The following is a 22,354-nucleotide window of genomic DNA, read 5'->3' as shown; positions in this document are numbered from 1 at the left end:
GGCCCCTCAGGGGTGCATGCTCAGTCCCCTCCTGTACTCCCTTTTCACTCATGACTGCACGGCCAGGTGCGACTCCAACACCATCATTAAGTTTGCCAATGACACAACATGGTCGGCCTGATCACCGACAATGACGAGACAGCCAAAAGGGAGGAGGTCAGGGAACTGGCCGTGTGGTGCCAGGACAACAGCCTCTCCCTCAACGTGATCAAGACAAAGGAGATGATTGTGGACTACAGGAAAAGGAGGACCAAGCACGCCCCCATTCTCATTGACGGGGTTGTAGTGGTTGGGAGCTTCAAGTTCCTTGGTGTCCACATCACCAACAAACTAGCATGGTCCAAGCACACCAAGATAGTCGTGAGGAGGGCATGCCAAAACCTATTCCCCCCAGGAGACTGAAAAGATTTGGCATGGGTCCTCAGATCCTCAAAAAGTTATACAGCTGCACCGTCAAGAGCATTCTGACTGGTTGCATTACTGCCTGGCATGGCAACTACTCGGCCGCTGACCGCAAGGCACTACAGAGGGTAGTGCGTACGGCCCAGTTCAACACTGGGGCAAAGCTTCCTGCCATCCACTACCTCTATACCAGGCGGTGTCAGAGGAAGGCTCTAAAAATTGTCAAAGACCCCAGCCACCTTAGTCATAGACTGTTCTCTCTGCTACCGCACGGCAAGCTGTACCAGAGCGCCAAGTCTAGGTCCAAGAGGCTTCTAAACAGCTACCCCCAACCCTAACCCTAACCCTACCCCCAAGTCATAGAACTCCTGAAAAGCTAATCAAATTGCTACCCAGACCATTTGCATTGCCCCCCCCCCCTTTTTACACCGCTGCTGCTCACTGTTGTTATCATCTATGCATAGTCACTTTAATAATTCTACCGACATGTACATATCACCTCAATTACCTCGACTAACCGGTGCCCCCGCACATCGACTCTGTTCCGGTACCCCCCTGTATATAGTCTCACTATTGTTATTTTATTGCTGCTCTTTCATTAATTGTTACTTTTATTTCTTATTCTTTTTTTGTACTGCATTGTTGGTTAGGGGTTCGTAAGTAAGCATTTCACTGTAAGGTCTACACCTGTGACTAATATCATTTGATTTGATTTGAATCCATGGCTTCAAAGCTAGCTAGCTAGCTACCTACTTGTGTTACCTCAAGTTACACAACTAACAATAACCCCAACCTCAAGTTAGTCAACTAACTTTAAACTCAACCTCAAGATACACAACTACCCCTAACCCTCCCAAGTTAAACAACTGTTTCCCAAATAGCAACCTATTCCCTACATAGTGCACTACTTTTGTGATAGTGGTGCCCTATATGGGGAATAGGGGGAATAGGGTTCAACTTGGGTCCATGACTCATGACAGTGGAAGGAAGGTAAGGGCTTTCAAAGAGCTTGGTTGGAATGGTTTGCAGTGCTATGACATGTCAAGGACTTATTTCTATTGTGGTCCTCAAAATGCTTTCACAAACAGAGTGCTTCCACTGGTTGGTTGGTGGGCACAAAGGAAGTGTGTCTTGCTGCCACCCATCCCTGTTGGCATTGTGCTTGTTTCAGGCAGATTGCTCAAGATTGACTTTGAAATTGGACGTCTGTCCATGTCTTGGGGATGTCGGGAAATGACAAAAAGGGAGTGCTATTGCCATTCGGATTTTGTGGAAATATCGTGCAACCTGTCCTTTAACCTTTAACTTCGAAATGTAACATTTGGAGAAACAGAATGATGCTGGGCAGGAGGAGTAAACCTAGGGTGTGAAAAACACGTCGAAATTTGATGTTTGGAGAAACGTGGATAAACATCAGAATCTGAAATCAAATTGGTTAAACCATGAGATCTTGTTGCTTGTTTGCTGTGAGCGAATGTCACGCCCTGACCTTAGAGAGCTTTTATTGTCTTTAATTTGGTTTGGTCAGGGTGTGATTTGGGTGGGCATTCTATGTTCCTTTTTTCTATGTTTTGTATTTCTTTGTTTTGGCCGGGGATGGTTCTCAATCAGGGACAGCTGACTATCATTATCTCTGATTGGGAACCATACTTAGGTAGCTTTATCCCACCTATGTTTTGTGGGTAATTATTTTCTGTTTAGTGTTTTCTGCACCTGACAGGACTGTTTCAGTTTGGTTTAGTCTCTTTGTTATTTTGTTCCAGTGTTCAGTTCAATAAAAGTCATGAACACTTACCACGCTGCACTTTGGTCCGATTCTTCCTCTTCAGACGACGACACCCGTTACAGCGGAGTTTGCCTGTGATGCACTCTTCACCACTCTGCTGAGGCGTGGGCACTGGGCAGACGCGCCGGTGTTCGTGTGTTTGTGTGTCAGTCTGGAACCATGTGTGAGCTCAGTGTGAGTGGAGAGGTTCTGTTACCAGCGTGTTATTGACTGACGGCTTGGCTCCACCGTTGCCAGGGCCCACTGTTATGAGAGGCTCAGGCCAGACATGGAGAGAGGGAGGGAGGGAGAGAAGGGGGAGAGTACGGGCGACTCCACTCTGTGTGAATGGGTTGTGTTTACGCAACAGACAGACACTGTTTGGCATCGAGCGCTAGTGGTGTGTATTTATCCCCATTATCGCAGCAGACTGGTGGAAGGTGACTGGGGCTTGGGTTGGGGCCAGGCACCCCAGGTTCTGTGCCATACAGTCACTCTGCCATCTCTGCTGTGTGTATGTTTTGGAAGTGTGATCACTGATGAAGAACGGCCATGTGTTGCCATGTCTGCACTAAAAGGTGTGCCTTTTGTGTACGTGTGTGTGTGTGTGTGTGTGTGTGTGTGTGTGTGTGTGTGTGTGTGTGTGTGTGTACCTTGGCTCAGTACTATGGGTCTCAGTGGGCCTTAGGAACACTGTCTGCCAACATCAGAACTGCATTCACACACACACACACACACACACTTCAAGTGACCTGGCTCAATCCTCTCGGTCTTCTACTCCAAACATCCATCTTTCTCAATGGAAGTGTGCTGTAGTGCTGTTAGCTAGCTACCTCTTTAGCATTAGCAACATCTCTGACAACCAGCCAGCTAGAGAGGTAGAGCCTAGGGATATAATCCAATGCTATTGTGGTTTAACTTCTTAATGAGAGGCTCTTCCTCTCTAGGTGACTATGGTGCTACTGAAAGTAGCCTGGTCCCAGATATGTATGTGCTGTTTAGCCAACTCCTATGGTCTTATCACTGGCTACACAGCACAAACGGATCTGAGACCAGGCTATATTAAAGGGGACTAATTTTTCTTCAGTCAGTTGTCTGATGCTTGGCACAGCAGCCCCATCTATAGTGAACGTTAGGCAACCCCTTCCCTTAGTCAGTTGGTTGCCAAGCAAAAGTGAAAACTAGGAGCCACACACATACAGAAACACATGATTTTAATATTTTCTGTTGCTCAAAGCAGAAGTTTCTCAGGCTCTGTTTTGCCATCTGATGTGACTGGTGTCTGTGCCACTGCCAGGTCAGGCTAACTGCAAGCAGGGGGAAGTCAAAGCACTACTTAGGTTACATCTCAAATGGCACCCTATTCCGTATATAGTGCACTACTTTTGACCAGGGCCCATAGGCCAGCCATAGGAAATAGAGTGCAAATTAGGATTCTCAGTACAAAAAGCCCCTGATAGCTATCAAATTCTTTCTCAGCCACAAATCACATCTCTTTCTTTATCTCTCTCTCTCTCTCCCTCTCTCCTTCTTCCTTTCTCTCTCGCTCTCTCTCTCTCTCAGACAGTGTGCATGCACTCCTATATGTGTGTGTGTGTGTGTGTGTGTGTGTGTGTGTGTGTGTGTGTGTGTGTGTGTGTGTGCGTGTGTGTGTGTGTGTGTGTGTGTGTGTGTGTGTGTGTGTGTGTGTGTGTGTGTGTGTGTGTGTGTGTGTGTGTGTGTGTTGGTACCAACAACATTCTAAGGATTACTTTTGCACTCCTAGAAAAAAAGTATACTAAAGGGTTCTTTGGCTGTCCCCATAGAATAAGGTAGAATCATTTTGGGTTCCATGTAGAACCCTCTGTGGAAAGGGTTCTACATTGACCCCATAAGGGTTCTACCTGGAACCAAATGGGTTCTACCTGGAACAGCCGAAGAACACTAAGGTTCTAGATAGCACTTTTTTTCCTGAGTGTAGGGTTTCCCTCCCCAGTCAGCTGTTGAGAGTAGTTAGTAGTACTGTTGTTGTTTATGGTATCCTCTTTTCGCTCACATCATGCCACAGCAGGCTGCCTGCAGCGTTTACTTCTACTTTTCAGGTTTCTATTGTTGTGGGGAGGAAGCAATATGAATTGAACAAGCTGCAGTAGCGCTAGCTGCAGTAACGCTAGCTGCAGTGCCAAAGACAGACAGACAAGGAGTTTAGGAGAGACAACAACCCAGGCATCAAAGACAGGCTAGAGACAAATGTCTTCTGTCCTCACCACCAGATAATATGTGTTGTCTGTCTGTCTGTCTGTCTGTCTGTCTGTCTGTCTGTCTGTCTGTCTGTCTGTCTGTCTGTCTGTCTGTCTGTCTGTCTGTCTGTCTGTCTGTCTGTCTGTCTGTCTGTCTGTCTGTCTGTCTGTCTGTCTGTCTGTCTGTCTGTCTGTCTGTCTGTCTGTCTGTCTGTCTGTCTGTCTGTCTGTCTGTCTGTCTGTCTGTCTGTCTGTCTGTCTGTCTGTCTGTCTGTCTGTCTGTCTGTCTGTCTGTCTGAGTAATAGCTGAGGCCTTTAGCTCTGGCAGCTCTGGGTTACTGTAGACAGCAGCTGCTGAAGAAGACTACTCTCTGTCATGACATAGTGACCAGATGAACAGTGGGCTGGTGCTCACCAGGGGGGTGTAGGGGGAGACTATCTGGACATATGGACTTGTCTGTCTGCTTCCTCCATCATCTGCCTTATCAATAGCCTTATCTGGTTACATCATTACATCTGACTAACTTTATTTGGGATGTTCCTTTATTAACATGCCCACTTCTGTTAGTTGCCCTCTCTTCTCTTTCGGCCCACACCTTCTTAGGGCAGGGTGTCTGGGACCCTTTAAAGGGCCCTGTCTTTGGGCAGCCTCGGGGGCTAGAAGGGGGTGGATTGGTGTAGTATGGCTTTCTGTTTGAAGCCCTGTGTGGTTTGACAGGCTGGTGTGCTGGTGTGGTGTGGTGGTGGTGTGGTGTGGTGGTGTGGTGTGGTGAAGGAAAGGAAAGATGATTACTCTGTGCCAAATGTTGGCTGTTGGCTTGGCTGGCTCCATGAGGCCCAGAATCAAAAGGCTCTTTACGAGGTGTTGTAAAGAAGAAAGGTTGGTTTGAAGGAGTGTGCTGTGTGCTCAACTCTCTGCCTGCCTCAGACTGAGACTCCAAGACTAATTCCACTTTTAACATGGACCCTGAGGACACAAGCAGTTACCAGTCCCACCTGCTGCCTTCCTGCTCTGCTCTGGGCTGCCGACCTTGTCTGGAAGAAAGGGCATAGGTGTGTGTGTGTGTGTGTGTGTGTGTGTGTGTGTGTGTGTGTGTGTGTGTGTGTGTGTGTGTGTGTGTGTGTGTGTGTGTGTGTGTGTTTGTGTGTGTGTGTGTGTGTGTGTGTGTGTGTGTGTGTGTGTGTGTGTGTGTGTGTGTGTGTGTGTGTGTGTGTGTGTGTGTGTGTGTGTGTGTGTGTGTGTGTGTGTGTGTGTGTGTGCGTGCTTGTATGTGAATAAAGCTTGTCAGAATTCCGAACTCCAGGTGTAAGTCTTCAAATATTGAAAAACCCATTTATGCTATGTTTGCATTAGTGGATCAGGGATTGATATATGTACATGCTATGTGCATTTCTCTCTCTCTCTCTCTCTCTCTCTCTCTCTTTCTTTCTTTCTCTCTGTGTTTTGTGACGTTGTGTTGGTTATGACAGTGGGGTGGTTTAGGTTGGGGGGTTCTCTGCTCCTGTCTGTCCACGTTAGCGTGCCTCCTCTCCTCTCCTCTCCACTCCACTCCACTCCACTCCACTCCACTCCACTCCACTCCACTCCACTCCACTCCACTCCACTCCACTCCACTCCACTCCACTCCTCCTCCTTCCCTGTCCTCTCTTCTCCCTCTCATAATTTCCTCCCCTCTGAGTGGTCAGCCAGCCCAGTTTTATCACAGGCCTCCTTTCAAAGGCAGCAAGCCTCTCAGGGCCCCCAGGCTGGGAGGCGAGAGGAGGGTAGGAGGGTGTGTGTGTGTGTTTGGGGAGGGGGGGTTCAGGTAGTGAGCTTTCTGACAGCTGTTAAAGGAACTGCTACTGCTCAGCACCTTTAATGAAGGAAAGCAACCCCCACAGACACACACACACGTACTCAACACACAGTGTGTGTCTTTAACTCACACAATAGAGACCTGACTTTCCCGGTTGAAAGGTATACAGTGATTCAAGAGAGCTTACAGCAATAGAGCTTGAACAGCAATGTCATTATTGGCAATGTTTCAACCTATCTAGACCACAGGGGTATAGAGCTGATGTGAGTAAGATGGAAAAGTTAGCCCGTGGTTGGTGCATGAACTGTCAACCCATGTGAACAGCCATGAAACCGCAGAGGGAGACTATAAAGCATTGCATCAGATCTTCTGGAAAAAGGCAATGTGATGAAAAGAGGAAGGAAACATGCGTCTGCTGGAGGGCCTTGAGAGAGAGAGAGAGAGAGAGAGAGAGAGAGAGAGAGAGGTAAAGGCAATAAATGGGCCTGAGGGGCAAAAATAATTACAATTTAGCATTAGTACTGGAATGATAGATGTGCAGATGATAATGTGCAAGTAGAGATACTGGGGTGCAAAAGAGCAAGAGGGTAAGTAATAATATGGGGCTGAGGTAGTCGGGTGTGGTATTTACATATGGCTGTGTACAGGTACAGTGATTGGTAAGCTGCTCAGACAGCTGATGCTTAAAGTCTTTACCTAGCAAAGGTAGGGCTTTACCTAGCAAAGACTTATAGATGACCTGGAGCCAGTGGGTTTGGCAACGAATATGAAGCGAGGGCCAGCCAATGAGAGCATACAGGTCGCAGTGGTGGGTAGTATATGGGGCTATTGTGGGGGGATTTTGGTGGAGTAAACATCCATAGAAATGTGAAGCATCCAGAGTTTCCTGTCTGTAGTGCAAGTAGTAAAGTATGGCCCTTCATCCCTGCAGTGCCACAGTCTCATGGTTAGAGGTGCCAGGGGTAGAGGTGCCAGGGGTAGAGGTGCCAGGGGTAGAGGTGCCATGGGAAGAGGTGCCAGGGGTAGAGGTTCCAGGGGTAGAGGTGCCAGGGGTAGAGGTGCCATGGGTAGAGGTGCCAGGGGTAGAGGTGCCAGGGGTAGAGGTGCCAGGGGGAGAGGTGCCATGGTTAGAGGTGCCAGGGGTAGAGGTGCCAGGGGTAGAGGTGCCAGGGGTAGAGGTACCAGGGGTAGAGGTGCCATGGGTAGAGGTGCCAGGGGTATAGGTGCCAGGGGTAGAGGTGCCAGGGCTAGAGGTGCCATGGGTAGAGGTGCCATGGTTAGAGGTGCCATGGGTAGAGGTGCCAGGGTAGAGGTGCCATGGGAAGAGGGTGCCATGGGAAGAGGTGCCATGGGTAGAGGTGCCATGGGTAGAGGTATCAGGGGTAGAGGTGCCATGGGTAGAGGTGCCAGGGGTATCGTAGGGAGGCTCTGCCCAGTGTGCCAGATTGTCTATCTGCCCCACTGTTCCACAGCTGCTTCTCAATCTGGTGCCCCTTGCCATTCTGTGTGGCCACTACCTAGTCTACACACATACCAGACACTACTAGGTGTTTCTCTCTCTCTCTCTCACACTCACACTCACACACACACAGTACACATACAAAACTGGTATCTGACCTTAACAGACACACATGTCTCGCTGTCTAGTATCTGACCGTAACAGACACACATGCCTCGCTGTCTGGTATCTGACCGTAACAGACATACATGTCTCACTGTCTGATATCTGACCGTAACAGACACACATGCCTCGCTGTCTGGTATCTGACTGTAACAGACACACATGCCTCGCTGTCTGGTATCTGACTGTAACAGACACACATGCCTCGCTGTCTGGTATCTGACCGTAACAGACACACATGCCTCGCTGTCTGGTATCTGACCGTAACAGACACACATGCCTCACTGTCTAGAATCTGACCGTAACAGACACACATGCCTCGCTGTCTAGTATCTGACCGTAACAGACACACATGCCTCACTGTCTAGTATCTGACCGTAACAGACACACATGCCTCGCTGTCTAGTATCTGACCGTAACAGACACACATGCCTCACTGTCTAGTATCTGACCGTAACAGACACACATGCCTCACTGTCTAGTATCTGACCGTAACAGACACACAAGCCTCGCTGTCTAGTATCTGACCGTAACAGACACACATGCCCCACTGTCTGATATCTGACCGTAACAGACACACAAGCCTCGCTGTCTAGTATCTGACCGTAACAGACACACATGCCTCACTGTCTAGTATCTGACCGTAACAGACACACACAGCTTCAGGTCTGTACTCTGGGTTCTTTAAGGAAGTTAGAGATGCAGATAGACTCCCACCTGTACCGCTCTATCTACACAGATCCCTGTACATCACTACAACTAGCACATACTTTCATGGCACATTGGAACAGTACAGCGTGTGAATCAGGAGAGAGAGCAGAGTGAACAGAGAGTCCCACTTGCAAATCAAATGGAGTCTAGTCTGCAGAGACTGGGCAGAGCCACTGAATGGGGGAGGGCCCACTCTAAACTAAGAGGCCACAGTTCTATTCGCATACACGTGAGCACGCACACAAAAATACATACGCAGGCAAGAACGCATGCTTGCAAACACACACAAACACACATATAACAAGCACGAACACACACACACACTAACTCCCTCACATGCCAAGACTCACCCTGGAATAGTGTCCCAGTGAAGATTCAATCACACCCAGTCACGTAGACCAAATCTGCAGGCAGCCTATTGTGAAGGAATAGTTGTTCCTCTGCCAGGGTGTCATATGCTAGCTAGCTGCTCGGTTAAAACCAGGGTTGCGCAACAACACAGAAACACAGTAATGCCTTTGCTTTGCTCACAGTTGAATTGCTATTGGACACATGCTGTACATCACAGCACAGCTTCTCTTCTTTTCTAGAGACCACAAAACAACAGACAGGTTTTGATGGTCAACCAAAAAGCCCCTCCTCTTTGGTTCCCTGTGTATCCTTTCTTCTTTCTCTTCTTCTATTGTATCAGTTGAACTTCAAGGGAAGTCATTTGGCCCAGTTGACGTTGACCTAGAATTTAATGCAATTGACCTTCAGCTACATGTCTATTTCTGTCTGGTGTACTTAGCACATCTAATGAGGTACAGTGTAAGGATGTTACTCCGCAGATAGAGGCTGAAGGTGTGTGTGTGTGTGTCCCAGCATGTGTGCTTCTGCGTGTGTGTGCGCATGAACGTGTGCGCGTGACTCTGGAATTAGTGTAAGTCATGGCAGTGCAGCTGGACCATGTGTGTACAGAGGCCACTGAGAGATGGGGATTAGAGGTAAACTGATACTTAGTACGAAATGTAGGAAATGAGCAGCGGCTATCTCTCCCCTCCCCTCCCCTCCCCACCCCTCCCCTCCCCTCCCCTCGTCCATCACCAGCCTTCAGCTCTCCGGAGGAAGATTGTCATGCAAACTGAGGCCCAGGTTTCAGAACTGATAAGAGGGCCTCTCATTTCAGAGGCCTTTTTTTCTCTAAACAAAGATGAGCTGGGTTTGGGAGACAGTGAGTGACAGGAAGAGACATGGACAGGGGGCTCAGGGGGGGTTGATTGAATAGCTCCATGTCATCATTCAAGTGGGCCATCTTGCCTGGGGTGGGGTAAATGTGGAGGGATATTTGGATAGGTATGGAGCGTGTGTGTTTGTCAAATAAAATAAAATAATTATTGGTCACATACACATACCGTATTTAGCAGATGTTATTGAGGGTGTAGCTAAATGCTTGTGTTCCTAGCAACAACAGTGCAGTTGTATCAAACAATTCACAACAGTAAACACAAATCTAAAAGTAAAAGAATGGAATTAAAAAATATATAAATATTAGGAGTGGCATTGACTAAAATACAGTAGAATAGAATGCAGTATAAATATGAGATGAGTAAGGCAGTATGTAAATATTATTTAAGTGACTAGTGTTCCATTATTAAAGTGGGCAGTGATTCCAAGTCTATGTATATAGGTCAGCAGCCTCTAAGGTGCAGGGTTGCGTAATGAGGTGGAAGCCGGCTAGTGATGGCTATTTAACAGTCTGATGGCCTTGAGTTAGATGCTGTTTTTCAGTCTCTCGGCCTCAGCTTTGATGCACCTGTACTGACCTCGCCTTCTGGATGATAACGGGGAGAACAGGCTGTGGCTCGGGTGGTTGATGTCCTTGTTGATCGTTTTGGTCTTCCTGTGACATCGGGTGCTGTAGGTGTCCTGGAGGGCAGGTAGTTTGCCCCTGGTGAAGCATTGGGCAGACCGCACCACCCTCTGGAAAGCCCTGCTGTTGCGGGCGGTGAAACTGCTGTACCAGGCGGTGATACTCTCAACAGGAAGCTCTCAATTGTGCATCTGTTAAAGTTTGTGAGGGTTTTCTTCAGCCTCCTCAGGTTGAAGAGGCGTTGTTGCGCCTTCTATAACACACTGTCTATATGGGTGGACCATTTCAGACTGTTAGTGATGTGTACGCCGAGGAACTTGAAGCTTACCACCTGCTCCACTGTGATCCCATCAATGTGGATAGAGGCATGTTCCCTCTGTTTCCTGAAGTCCACGATCAGCTCCTTTATTTTGTTGACATTGAGTGAGACGTTATTCTCCTGGCACCACTCTACCAGGGCCCTCACCTCCTCCATGTAGGCTGTCTCTTCATTGTTGGTAATCAAGCCTACTACTGTTGTGTTGTCTGCAAACTTGAGGATTGAGTTTGAGGCATGCGTGGCCACACAGTCATGGGTAAACAGGGAGTACAGGAGGGGGCTGAGCACACACCCTTGTGGGGCTCCTGTGTTGAGGATCAGCAAAGTGGAGGTGTTGTTTCCTACCCTCACCACCTGGGGGACGGCCCGTCAGGAAGTCCAAGACCCAGTTGCACAGGGCTGGGTTCAGACCCAGGGCCCAGATGAGCTTGGAGGGTACTTTTGTGTTGAATGCTGAGCTATGGTCAATGAACAGCATTCTTACATAGGTATTCCTTTTGGATAGGGCAGTGTGCAGTGCGATGGCGATTGCATCGTCTGTGGATCTATTTGGGGCGGTAAACAAATTGAAGTGGGTCTAGGGTGTCAGGTAGGATGGAGGTGATATGATCCTTAACTAGCCCCACAAAGCACTTCATGATGACAGAAGTGAGTGCTATGGGGCGATAGTCATTTAGTTCAGTTACCTTTGCTTTCTTGGGTACATGTGACAGTCCCTGATGTCTCTTGAAGGAGATCCTCGCCCTGAGCTCATCTACTTTATTATCCAGAGACTGAACATTAGCGAGTAATATATTCTGAAGCGGTGGATGGTGTGCACGCCTCTTGAGTCGGACTAGAAGTCTACTCCGAATACCTCTTCTCCGCCGGCGGTGTTTTGGAGCAGCCTCTGGAATAAGTTAAATGGGGGGTACGAACAAAGGATCCAACTTGGAAAGTCGTATTCCTGGTCGTAATGCTCGTGAGCTACCGCCACTCTGATATTTTTTTATTTGATTTATTTTACCTTTATTTAACCAGGTAGGCAAGTTGAGAACAAGTTCTCATTTACAATTGCGACCTGGCAATTATATCCTAAAGTTGTTTCCGGCTGTATGCAATATACAAAAAAAATCTGGGCTAATAATGTAACAAATAACACACAAAAAAAACTAAATATTGCAAAGTTCCTTAGGCGCTAAAAGCAGAGCTGCCATATCTGTCGGCACCATCTTATAATGTGTGTGTGTGTGTGTGTGTGTGTGTGTGTGTGTGTGTGTGTGTGTGTGTGTGTGTGTGTGTGTGTGTGTGTGTGTGTGTGTGTGTGTGTGTGTGTGTGTGTGTGTGTGTGTGTGTGTGTGTGTGCGTGAGAGAGAACAGGAGTCAGGTTCTATTCTACTATGGCAGGAACCAGTTCATGTTGTTGACAGATCCAGATTGATTTTTATGTTCTCTGCTGTCCTAGTTTCTCTCTCTCTCTCTCCCTCTCCCTCTCCCTCTCCACCCCCTCTCTTTCTCTCACTCTTGTTCAATATCTCAGCCTCTCAGACCATCTAATTTACTATCCATTTCTTGTTCCTACACAGGGTTTGTCCTTATCAAAGGACTTGTCAAACACATCGCCCCAGAGTCTTGTTTACTGCTGTTAGTATTGCATAAAGGTTCACACCACGCTCACTGAGGTTCTACTAAAACGTAATAATACATGCCATTTAACCGTTTATCCAAAGCAATTTATAGTCATGTGTGTATACGTTTTATGTATGGGTGGCCCCGGGAATCGAACCCACAACCCAGGCGGTGCAAGCGCCATGCTCTACCAACTGAACTCTTCTCTGACCCTGTGTTCATATCAAATCATCAAATCAAATGTCAAATATACATATTATGCAGATGTTTTTGCCGGGGGTAGCTAAATGCTTATGTTCCAACAGTGCAGTAATACCTAACCGAATGCTATAGTGTTTGTAACATACAGGGCCAAGAGGATTGCTGCAACTCCAAATCAAATCAAATGTATTGGTCACATACACATGGTTAGCAGATGTTGATGTGAGTGTTGCGAAATGCTTGTGCTTCTAGTCCCGACAGTGCAGTAATATCTAACAAGTAATCTAACAATTCCACAACAACTACCTAATACACACAAATCTAAAGGGATGGAATAAGAATATGTACATATAAATATATGGATGAGCGATGACCGAGCGGCATAGGCATGATGCAATAGATGGTATAAAATACAATATATACATATGAGATGAACTGCTGCAGAAGCAGTGTGCATACCAAATAGCACCCTATTCCCTATTTAGAGCACCGTTTTTGACCTGGGCCCATAGGGCTCTGGTCCAAAGTAGTGCACAATAGGGAAAAGGTGTCCATTTGGGTCACAGACACAGTCATCTGTTTTAAGGAATGGTTAGAGTAGAGAGGTTGATTTGTTACTTGAGTGTTGGGACTGTTCCTGAGACTGATCTAAAACACATTTTCCTCAAGCACAATGAAGCTGTTAGACATTTAGGAATTTAGGCTGTAGACTTAGAATACGGTTAGTTTGATATGAAAATGTATGAGAAAAGAATACGCTTGACAGTAAGCAGCTGGTGACAAATGGCTCTCCAATCCAATAACATATTGCTGCTTTAGTTATCATCAATGATTAGCTCCAGTATCAGCAGCAGCAGTATCAGTAAGGTCAAATAGGTTTTTAATGGATTTAGGCAAAGGAATTACAATATAGTTTGATGTAAAATGTATATAAAAAAATATTATTTGCATGAAGTGGTCAAATGGCTCTCAGATTCCATACTGTGTCAGTGCTGTTTATCATCAATGATGATCTAGTTGCAGTAGCTGCAGTATTAGCAGCAGTAAGATGTGTTGAATTTAAGCAAAGGAATTTGAATATCGTTTGATGTGAAAAAATGTTGAACAGAAAGCAGTGTCAGATAGCTGACATATTGCTGTCAGTATCGTCAATGATTATCTCTAGCAGGAGTAGTAGTAATAGTAGTGGTATTAGTAGTGGTAGTAGTAGATGTGGTAGTAATAGTAGTAGCAGTAGTAGTAGCAGTAGTAGTAGTAGGAGTTGTCGTAGTAGTAATAGTGTCACGGGCGTCCTCCTCTTCATCTGAAGAGGAGAGGCGAGAAGGATCGGACCAAAATGCGGCGTCGTAAGTGTCCATGGTAAATCTTTAATAAAGAAAGTACTGACACTGTATACAAAACAATAAACAAATGACGACCGTGAAGCTACAACATAGACAATCACCCACAAACAAACAGTGCAACCCAGGCTACCTAAGTATGATTCTCAATCAGAGACAACTAATGACACCTGCCTCTGATTGAGAACCATACTAGGCTGAAACATAGAAATACCCAAATCATAGAAAAACAAACATAGACTGCCCACCCAACTCACGCCCTGACCATACTAAATAAATACAAAACAAAGGAAATAAAGGTCAGAACGTGACAAATAGTAGTAGTAGTAGGAGTTGTCATAATAGTAGTAGCAGTAGTAGTAGCAGTAGTAGTAGTAGGAGTAGGAGTTGGCTTAGTAGTAATAGTAGTAGTAGTAGTAGTAGTAGTAGTGGTATTAGTAGTAGTAGTAGTAGATGTGGTAGTAATAGTAGTAGCAGTAGTAGTAGCAGTAGTAGTAGTAGGAGTTGTCGTAGTAGTAATAGTAGTAGTAGTAGGAGTTGTCGTAATAGTAGTAGCAGTAGTAGTAGCAGTAGTAGTAGTAGTAGTAGGAGTTGGCGTAGTAGTAATAGTAGTAGTAGTAGTAGTAGTGGTGGTAGTAATAGTAGTAGCAGTAGGAGTAGTAGTAGTAGTAATAGTTGTAGTAGCAGTAGTGGTGGTAGTAATAGTAGTAGCAGTATGAGTAGTAGTAGTAGCAGTAGTAGCAGTTGTAGGAGTAGTAGTAGTAGTAGTAGTAGTAGTAATGGTTATAGTAGTAGTAGTAGTAGCAGTAGGAGTAGTAGTACGAGTAATAGTTGTAGTAGTAGTGGTAGTAATAGTAGTAGAAGTAGTAGTAGTAGTAGTAGTAGTAGTGGTAGTAATAGTAGTAGTAGCAGTAATAGTAGCAGTAGTAGGAGCAATAGTAGTAGTAGTAACAGTAGTATTAGTAGTAGCAGTAATAGTAGCAGTAGCAGTAGTAGCAGTAGTAGTAGTAGTAGTAGTAGTAATAGTAGTAATAGTAGGAGTAGTAAGAGTAGTAGTAGTAGCAGCAGTAGTAGCAGCAGTAGTAGTAGCAACAGTAGTAGTAGTAGTAGTAGTAGTAGTAGTAGCTGCAGTAGTAGTAGTAGTAGTAGCAGTAGCAGTAATAGTAGTAGTAGTAGAATGAGCAGGAGTAAGTAGTAGTAGTAGTAGCAGTAATAGTAGCAGTAGTAGGAGTAATTGTAGTAGTAGTAATAGTAGTAGCAATAGTAGCAGTAGTAGAAGTGGTAGCAGTAGTAGTAATGGTAGTAGTAGGAGTAGGATAAGTAGTTGTAGTAGTAGCAGTAGTAGTAATAGTAGTAGTAGTAATAGTAGTAGCAGTAGTATGATGAGTTGTAGTAGCAGTAGTAGAAGTGGTAGCAGTAGCAGTAGTAGTAATGGCAGTAGTAGGAGTAGGAGAAGTAGTAGTAGTCAAGGTAGCAATAGTAGTAGTAGTAGCAGTAGTAGTAGTGGTGGTAGTAGTAGCAGTAGGAGTAGCAGTAGTAGTAGTGGTGGTAGCAGTAGTAGTAGGAGGAGAAGTAGTAGTAGTGGTGGTAGCAGTAGTAGTATTAGTGGTGGTAGTAGTAGCAGTAGTAGTAGTAGTAGTAGGAGAAGTAGTAGGAGTAGTAGCAGTAGTATGAGGAGTTGTTGTAGTAGCAGCAGTAGAAGTGGTAGTGGTAGTAATAGTAGTAGCAGTAGGAGTAGGAGTAGTAGTAGTAGTAGAGGTGGTAGTAGTAGGAGTAGGAGAAGTAGTAGTAGTCGTGGTAGCATAAGTTGTAGCAGTAGTGGTGGTAGTAGTAGCAGTAGTATCAGTAGTATCAGTAGTAGTAGTAGGAGGAGGAGTTGTTGTTGTACTAGTAGTAGTAGGAGGAGAAGTAGTAGTAGTGGTGGTAGCAGTAGTACAATTAGTGGTGGTAGTAGTAGCAGTAGTAGCAGTAGTAGTAGTAGTAGTAGTAGTAGGAGAAGTAGTAGTAATAGTAGGAGAAGTAGTAGTAGTAGTAGTGGTGGTGGTAGTAGTAGCAGTAGCAGTAGTAGTAGGAGGAGTTGTTGTAGTAGTAGGAGTAGTAGTAGCAGTAGGAGTAGCAGTAGTTGTAGGAGGAGTTGTTGTTGTTGTTGTAGTAGTATTAGTAGTAGTGGGAGTAGTAGTAGTAGTAGTAGTAGTAGTAGTGGTGTTGGTGGTAGTAGTAGCAGTAGTAGTGGTGGTAGTAGTAGCAGTAGTAGCAGTAGTAGAAGGAGGAGGAGTTGTTGTAGTAGTAGTAGTAGTGGTAGCAGTAGTTGTAGTAGCAGTAGTGGTAGTAGCAGTAGTAGTAGTAGTAGTAGTAGTAGCAGTAGTAGTGGTGGTGGTAGTAGTAGAGGTAGTAGCAGTAGGAGTAGCAGTAGTACTAGTGGTAGTAGTAATAGTGGTAGTAGCAGTACTAGTAGTGGTAGTAGCAGTAGGAGTAGTGGTGGTAGTAGTAGCAGTAGTAATAGCAGTAGGAGTAGCAGGAGAAGTAGTAGCAGTAGGAGTAGAAGTAGGAGTAGCAGTAGTTGTTGTGGTAGCAGTAGTAGTAGTAGTAGTAGTAGCACTAGTACTAATGGTGGTAGTACTAGCAGTAGCAGTAGTAGTAGTGGTGGTAGTAGTAGTAATAGTAGTAGCAGTAGTAGTAGGAGGAGTTGTTGTAGTAGCAGTAGTAGTTGTCAAAAGGCAAGCTGGTGGTTTGGTTTGAGCCCAGGGTGTGAGAGAAGAGGAGGGAAACGGGAGAGGAGAGAAGGGAAGGGGGGCTGAGGAGGGAAGGGGGACTGAGGAGGGAAGGGGGGCTGAGGAGGGAAGGAAGACTGGAGGAGGGAAGGGGAACTGGAGGAGAGAAGGAAGACTGGAGGAGGGAAGGGGGGCTGAGGAGGGAAGGGGGACTGAGGAGGGAAGGAAGACTGGAGGAGGGAAGGGGACCTGGAGGAGAGAAGGAAGACTGGAGGAGGGAAGGGGAACTGGAGGAGGGAAGGGGGACTGGAGGAGGGAAGGGGAACTGGAGGAGGGAAGGAAGACTGGAGGAGGGAAGGGTACTGGAGGAGGGAAGGAAGACTGGAGGAGGGAAGGGGAACTGGAGGAGGGAAGGGGGACTGGAGGAGGGAAGGGGGACTGGAGGAGGGAAGGGGGACTGGAGGTGGAAAGGGGGACTAGAGGTGGAAAGGGGGACTGGAGAAGGGAAGAGGGACTGGAGGAGGGAAGGGGAACTGGAGAAGGGAAGGGGGACTGGAGGAGGGAAGGGGGACTGGAGGAGGGAAGGGGGACTGGAGGAGGGAAGGGGGACTGCGGAGGGAAGTGGGACTAGAGGTAGAAAGGGGGACTGAGGAGGGGGTGGGGTATAGGTAGTTTAGGCTAGCCCTGTGGTTTCCATTGAAGGTGCTAGGGGGTGGTGTGGGCAGTAATGGTTAGTAATGGTTAGCCTCCCTGTTTTTTTATTTTATGATTGGTGCTGCTTTTTGACGGGCCTGGGCCTACAGCTGCTGGTGTGAATAGCTGCCCAAGGTGACTGAATCCTAATAAAGGCCTGGCCAGCTATGAGACTGCCTTTATAGGCCAATTCATAAGCCTGGCCCACTATTAAACCCTGACAGGGCCTAGCTGAGGAATTTAGGGCCAGGAAACAAGAGAAAATAGGGTTTGTGTGTCAGGGGGTGGTGTGTTTTGGAGGCTGGGGCTGGAGAAATTTGGAGGTTGAAGTTTGAGGGGCGACCGGGGCGTGAAAGTTGAAAGAAGTGTTTTTAGGGAGGGGTGTGTCTCTTACTGAGAGTTTGCAATGTTAACTAGCATGTTTGAGGGCCTGGTGTGTGTGGGTATGTAATGTGTATGCGCGCCGGTGTGCATGTTGTGTTTTGTGCTCCTGTGTGAGTGTGTGGCTTATGGCTTATGGAATCCATACAATGCATAGCTCAGTGCACAATGACCTTATTTAGAACATCAGGAGCATGTGACGTCAGTGGTACGACAATCAGCTTGTATGACTGGGTTTGAACAGGGTTGGCAGAAGTCTGCAGTCTGCAGCAGTGAGACTTCTTTCTACATTTTGGTCTCTCATCTCCTTACAACTTAGCTACCTTGTCCGGTGTGTGCTAGATTTGTCCTGAGGTTGTGTTAAGTGGATGCCGGTCCCAGTGAGTCAGTCAGTAGGCTGTTTTGGAATGACTGAGGAATCCCTAGCTGCTGCAACAGCCCTGCCCATTCAGCTACCAGTCCTTATCAGAGACTGAGATCTGTCAATCTAATCAATTACGCCTCCACTTATTGTCAGTTATCTGCCTGCTGTTAAACTGTTTGTTTTCTTTACCTCTGTCAATCTGAGCCCCTCCCAGCTCTAAAAGGCACACTAATCTCTGATCTGTGACCTGAGGGCCCTGCTCAGAGGGGGGGGGCTATGCTAAAACCCTACACCCCCAACCCGAGTACGCCGTCCTTCCACCTCTGGTCTTTTGGCCCTCCCACCCCTACAGGAGGGCAGCTCCCGCTCAGCCCAGTCCAAGCTCTTCTTTGTCCTGGCACCCCATTGGTGGAACCATCTTCCCCCTGAAGCTAGGACAGCAGAGTCCTTGCCCATCTTCTGAAAACATTTGAAACCCTACCTCTTCAAAGTGTATCCAAAAAAATCCCACAGCACCCCCCTCGCACCCCATCCTAAATAAAATAAATGAAAAGCCTTTAGTGAACTAACAGTGACTCTTTCCTCTCCTACCTCCTACCTCCTAACTGCTCTGAGTTTGCTATCTACTTTATTGAGGAAAAGTGTACTTTCTATGCCAGTGATGTGGTTGTCCCACCTTGCTGTCTTAAGATGAATGCAGAACTGTAAGTCGCTCTGGATAAGAGCATCTGCACCCCCTGACACACAAACCCTAAATGTAAAATGTCAGTCTTCTCCCCACCAATAGTCAGCCAAAACCTCTCGCCTGTCTTTAATTGGTGTGTTCTAACCTTAGCATGAGTGAATGAAACTGCACCATAAAGGCTCGCTAACAACTCTATTCGACTGCAAGCTAAAACGTAATAAAATCAATCAACAAATAAACCTCTTTACTCTTCTCTCTGTAGCGGTGGAGACCCAGAGCACCAGCTCTGAGGAGATGGTCCCCAGCTCTCCCTCTCCACCTCCCCCACCACGCATCTACAAACCCTGCTTCGTGTGCCAGGACAAGTCCTCTGGATACCATTACGGAGTCAGCTCATGTGAGGGCTGCAAGGTGAGGAAGCCCCTGCTTCATCTTCATCTTCCTCATCATCACTGCAAATACACACACAAAACTCAAACTTAACACTGACAAGACACACACACACAAAAAACTAAGTGTGAGACATAAAAGTAAAAGTATAGAAGATCATGATATTGAGACATTACCATAATAATGTAACATAAAGAATCCTGGATGAGGAAATCATAACAGTACAAACATACATGAAAGGTTGAAATAAAGCAGCCGGATACGTGACCGTTACAATGTCGTTCATTCTATTCCATTCAACCATATTTCATGATCATTCTCTCTGTTAGTTTCTCAGTCTGTTTGTCACTCCCTATATAGTATTTAATCTGTTCTTTTCTCTCTCTCTCTCTCTCTCTCTCTCTCTCTCTCTCTCTCTCTCTCTCTCTCTCTCTCTCTCTCTCTCTCTTCCTATCGCTCTCTCTCCATCTCTCCTCTCTCTCTCTCTCTCTCTCTCTCTCTCTCTCTCTCTCTTCCTATCGCTCTCTCTCCATCTCTCCTCTCTCTCTCTCTTTCTCTCTCTCTCTCTCTCTCTCTCTCTCTCTCTCTCTCGCTCGCACACTCTCATTCTCTCTCTCGCTTGCTCTCTCTATCTCTATTTCTCCAATCTATCTATATCTATATCTATATATCTCTGTTGATGTCTCCAGGGTTTCTTCCGACGCAGTATCCAGAAGAACATGGTGTACACCTGCCACCGAGACAAGAACTGCCAGATAAACAAGGTCACCAGGAACCGCTGCCAGTACTGCCGACTGCAGAAGTGCTTTGAGGTCGGCATGTCCAAGGAAGGTGAGAGACGTAAGAGGGGCTGAGGGATGTGGGATGGGATGAGGGATGTGGGATGGGATGAGGGATGTGGGGTGGGATGGGATGAGGGATGTGGGATGGGATGAGAGACGTAAGAGGGGCTGAGGGATGTGGGATGGGATTAGGGATGTGGGATGGGATGAGAGACGTAAGAGGGGCTGAGGGATGTGGGATGGGATGTGGGATGGGATGAGAAACGTAAGAGGGGCTGAGGGATGTGGGATGGGATGAGAGATGTGGGATGGGATGAGGGATGGGATGAGGGATGTGGGATGGGATGAGGGATGTGGGGTGGGTTGAGGGATGTGGGATGGGATGAGAGACGTAAGAGGGGCTGAGGGATGTGGGATGGGATGAGGGATTAGGGATGTGGGATGGGATGAGAGACGTAAGAGGGGCTGAGGAATGTGGGATGGGATGAGGGATGTGGGATGGGTTGAGGGATGTGGGATGGGATGAGAAACGTAAGAGGGGCTGAGGGATGTGGGATGGGATGAGGGATGTGGGATGGGATGAGGGATGTGGGATGGGATGAGAGACGTAAGAAGGGCTGAGGGATGTGGGATGGGATGAGGGATGTAGGATGGGATGAGGGATGTGGGATGGGATGAGAGACATAAGAGGGGCTGAGGGATGTGGGATGAGATGAGGGATGTGGGATGGGATGAGAGACGTAAGAGGGGATGAGGGATGTGGGATGGGATGAGAGACATAAGAGGGGATGAGGGATGTGGGATGGGATGAGAGACGTAAGAGGGGCTGAGGGATGTGGGATGGGATGAGGGATGTGGGATGGGATGAGAGACATAAGAGGGGCTGAGGGATGTGGGATGAGATGAGGGATGTGGGATGGGATGAGAGACGTAAGAGGGGATGAGGGATGTGGGATGGGATGAGAGACGTAAGAGGGGATGAGGGATGTGGGATGGGATGAGAGACGTAAGAGGGGATGAGGGATGTGGGATGGGATGAGAGACGTAAGAGGGGCTGAGGGATGTGGGATGGGATGAGGGATGTGGGATGGGATGAGAGATGTAAGAGGGGCTGAGGGATGTGGGATGAGATGAGGGATGTGGGATGGGATGAGAGACGTAAGAGGGGATGAGGGATGTGGGATGGGATGAGAGACGTAAGAGGGGCTGAGGGATGTGGGATGAGATGAGGGATGTGGGATGGGATGAGAGACGTAAGAGGGGCTGAGGGATGTGGGATGAGATGAGGGATGTGGGATGGGATGAGAGACGTAAGAGGGGATGAGGGATGTGGGATGGGATGAGAGACGTAAGAGGGGCTGAGGGATGTGGGATGAGATGAGGGATGTGGGATGGGATGAGAGACGTAAGAGGGGATGAGGGATGTGGGATGGGATGAGAGACGTAAGAGGGGATGAGGGATGTGGGATGGGATGAGAGACGTAAGAGGGGCTGAGGGATGTGGGATGAGATGAGGGATGTGGGATGGGATGAGAGACGTAAGAGGGGCTGAGGGATGTGGGATGAGATGAGGGATGTGGGATGGGATGAGAGACATAAGAGGGGCTGAGGGATGTGGGATGAGATGAGGGATGTGGGATGGGATGAGAGACGTAAGAGGGGCTGAGGGATGTGGGATGAGATGAGGGATGTGGGATGGGATGAGAGACGTAAGAGGGGATGAGGGATGTGGGATGGGATGAGAGACGTAAGAGGGGATGAGGGATGTGGGATGGGATGAGAGACGTAAGAGGGGCTGAGGGATGTGGGATGGGATGAGGGATGTGGGATGGGATGAATTGTAGTGTATATGGAGTTCAGTTCTGATTGCTTGTTTTGATTGTTTGTTTGTAAGATGTGATCTGTAGGCTAAGAGAGCTTCATAAACTGTTTATTCAATTGTGGGGTTGGAATAGTGTGATGGGAATTTTTTTTTAAGTGTTTAGTCCTCATTCAAAGGCAAGGGCAGTGTGAATACAAAGAGAACTGAGTTCTTCAGCTTTTTCACCCCAGAGTTCACTTTTATGAGGACTGAGATTGGTTCTTTTAAAGAGGCCTATATGTGAGAACACTCTCAGACCATTGCATAAACCTCACAGAACTTTAATTGGTTAATGTTGCATAGGCTTACGTGTTTAGGTCATGTTAAAAAATGTATCTGAGCGGTAGATCTCGGCTAGCATTTTGACTCAGAATGTGATCTGGACTCAGAAAAGGTTGGTGACCACTGACCTAAGAGGAAGTATGAGGAGAAACAGCAGGGTAGTGATTTGGAAAGACTGGGCACAGTACCAACCTTATGACTAATCATGTTACCAAAATGAGTCTGCTTAAGTCCCAAATGGCACCCTATTCCCTATATAGTGCACTACTTTTCACCATAGCCCTATGGGCATAGGGTGCCATTTGTGACACAGCCTCTGTCTTCCTGTTTCATCAGTCATCTCACTCTCAACACACCCTCACATTGCCAAC

At 47.1% G+C, this 22,354-nt stretch overlaps 1 protein-coding gene across 2 annotated transcripts in view; it reads left to right on the top strand.

The window, feature by feature from the left end:
- Positions 1 to 22,354, top strand: part of LOC109908308 (retinoic acid receptor gamma-A-like) — a 136,959-nt gene that overhangs the window by 67,751 nt on the left and 46,854 nt on the right. For both annotated transcript variants that reach the window (XM_031794583.1, XM_031794584.1), the window contains exons 2-3: positions 18,931 to 19,079; positions 19,748 to 19,889. In XM_031794583.1, coding sequence (XP_031650443.1) covers positions 18,931 to 19,079; positions 19,748 to 19,889 — 291 coding nt within the window. The remainder of the gene's footprint in view (positions 1 to 18,930; positions 19,080 to 19,747; positions 19,890 to 22,354) is intronic.

The sequence above is a fragment of the Oncorhynchus kisutch genome, linkage group LG17, assembly GCF_002021735.2.
Source record: "Oncorhynchus kisutch isolate 150728-3 linkage group LG17, Okis_V2, whole genome shotgun sequence".
NCBI lineage: Eukaryota > Metazoa > Chordata > Actinopteri > Salmoniformes > Salmonidae > Oncorhynchus > Oncorhynchus kisutch.
The sequence above is the reverse complement of the archived record's forward strand: the minus strand, read 5'-3'. Positions and strand labels throughout refer to the sequence as shown.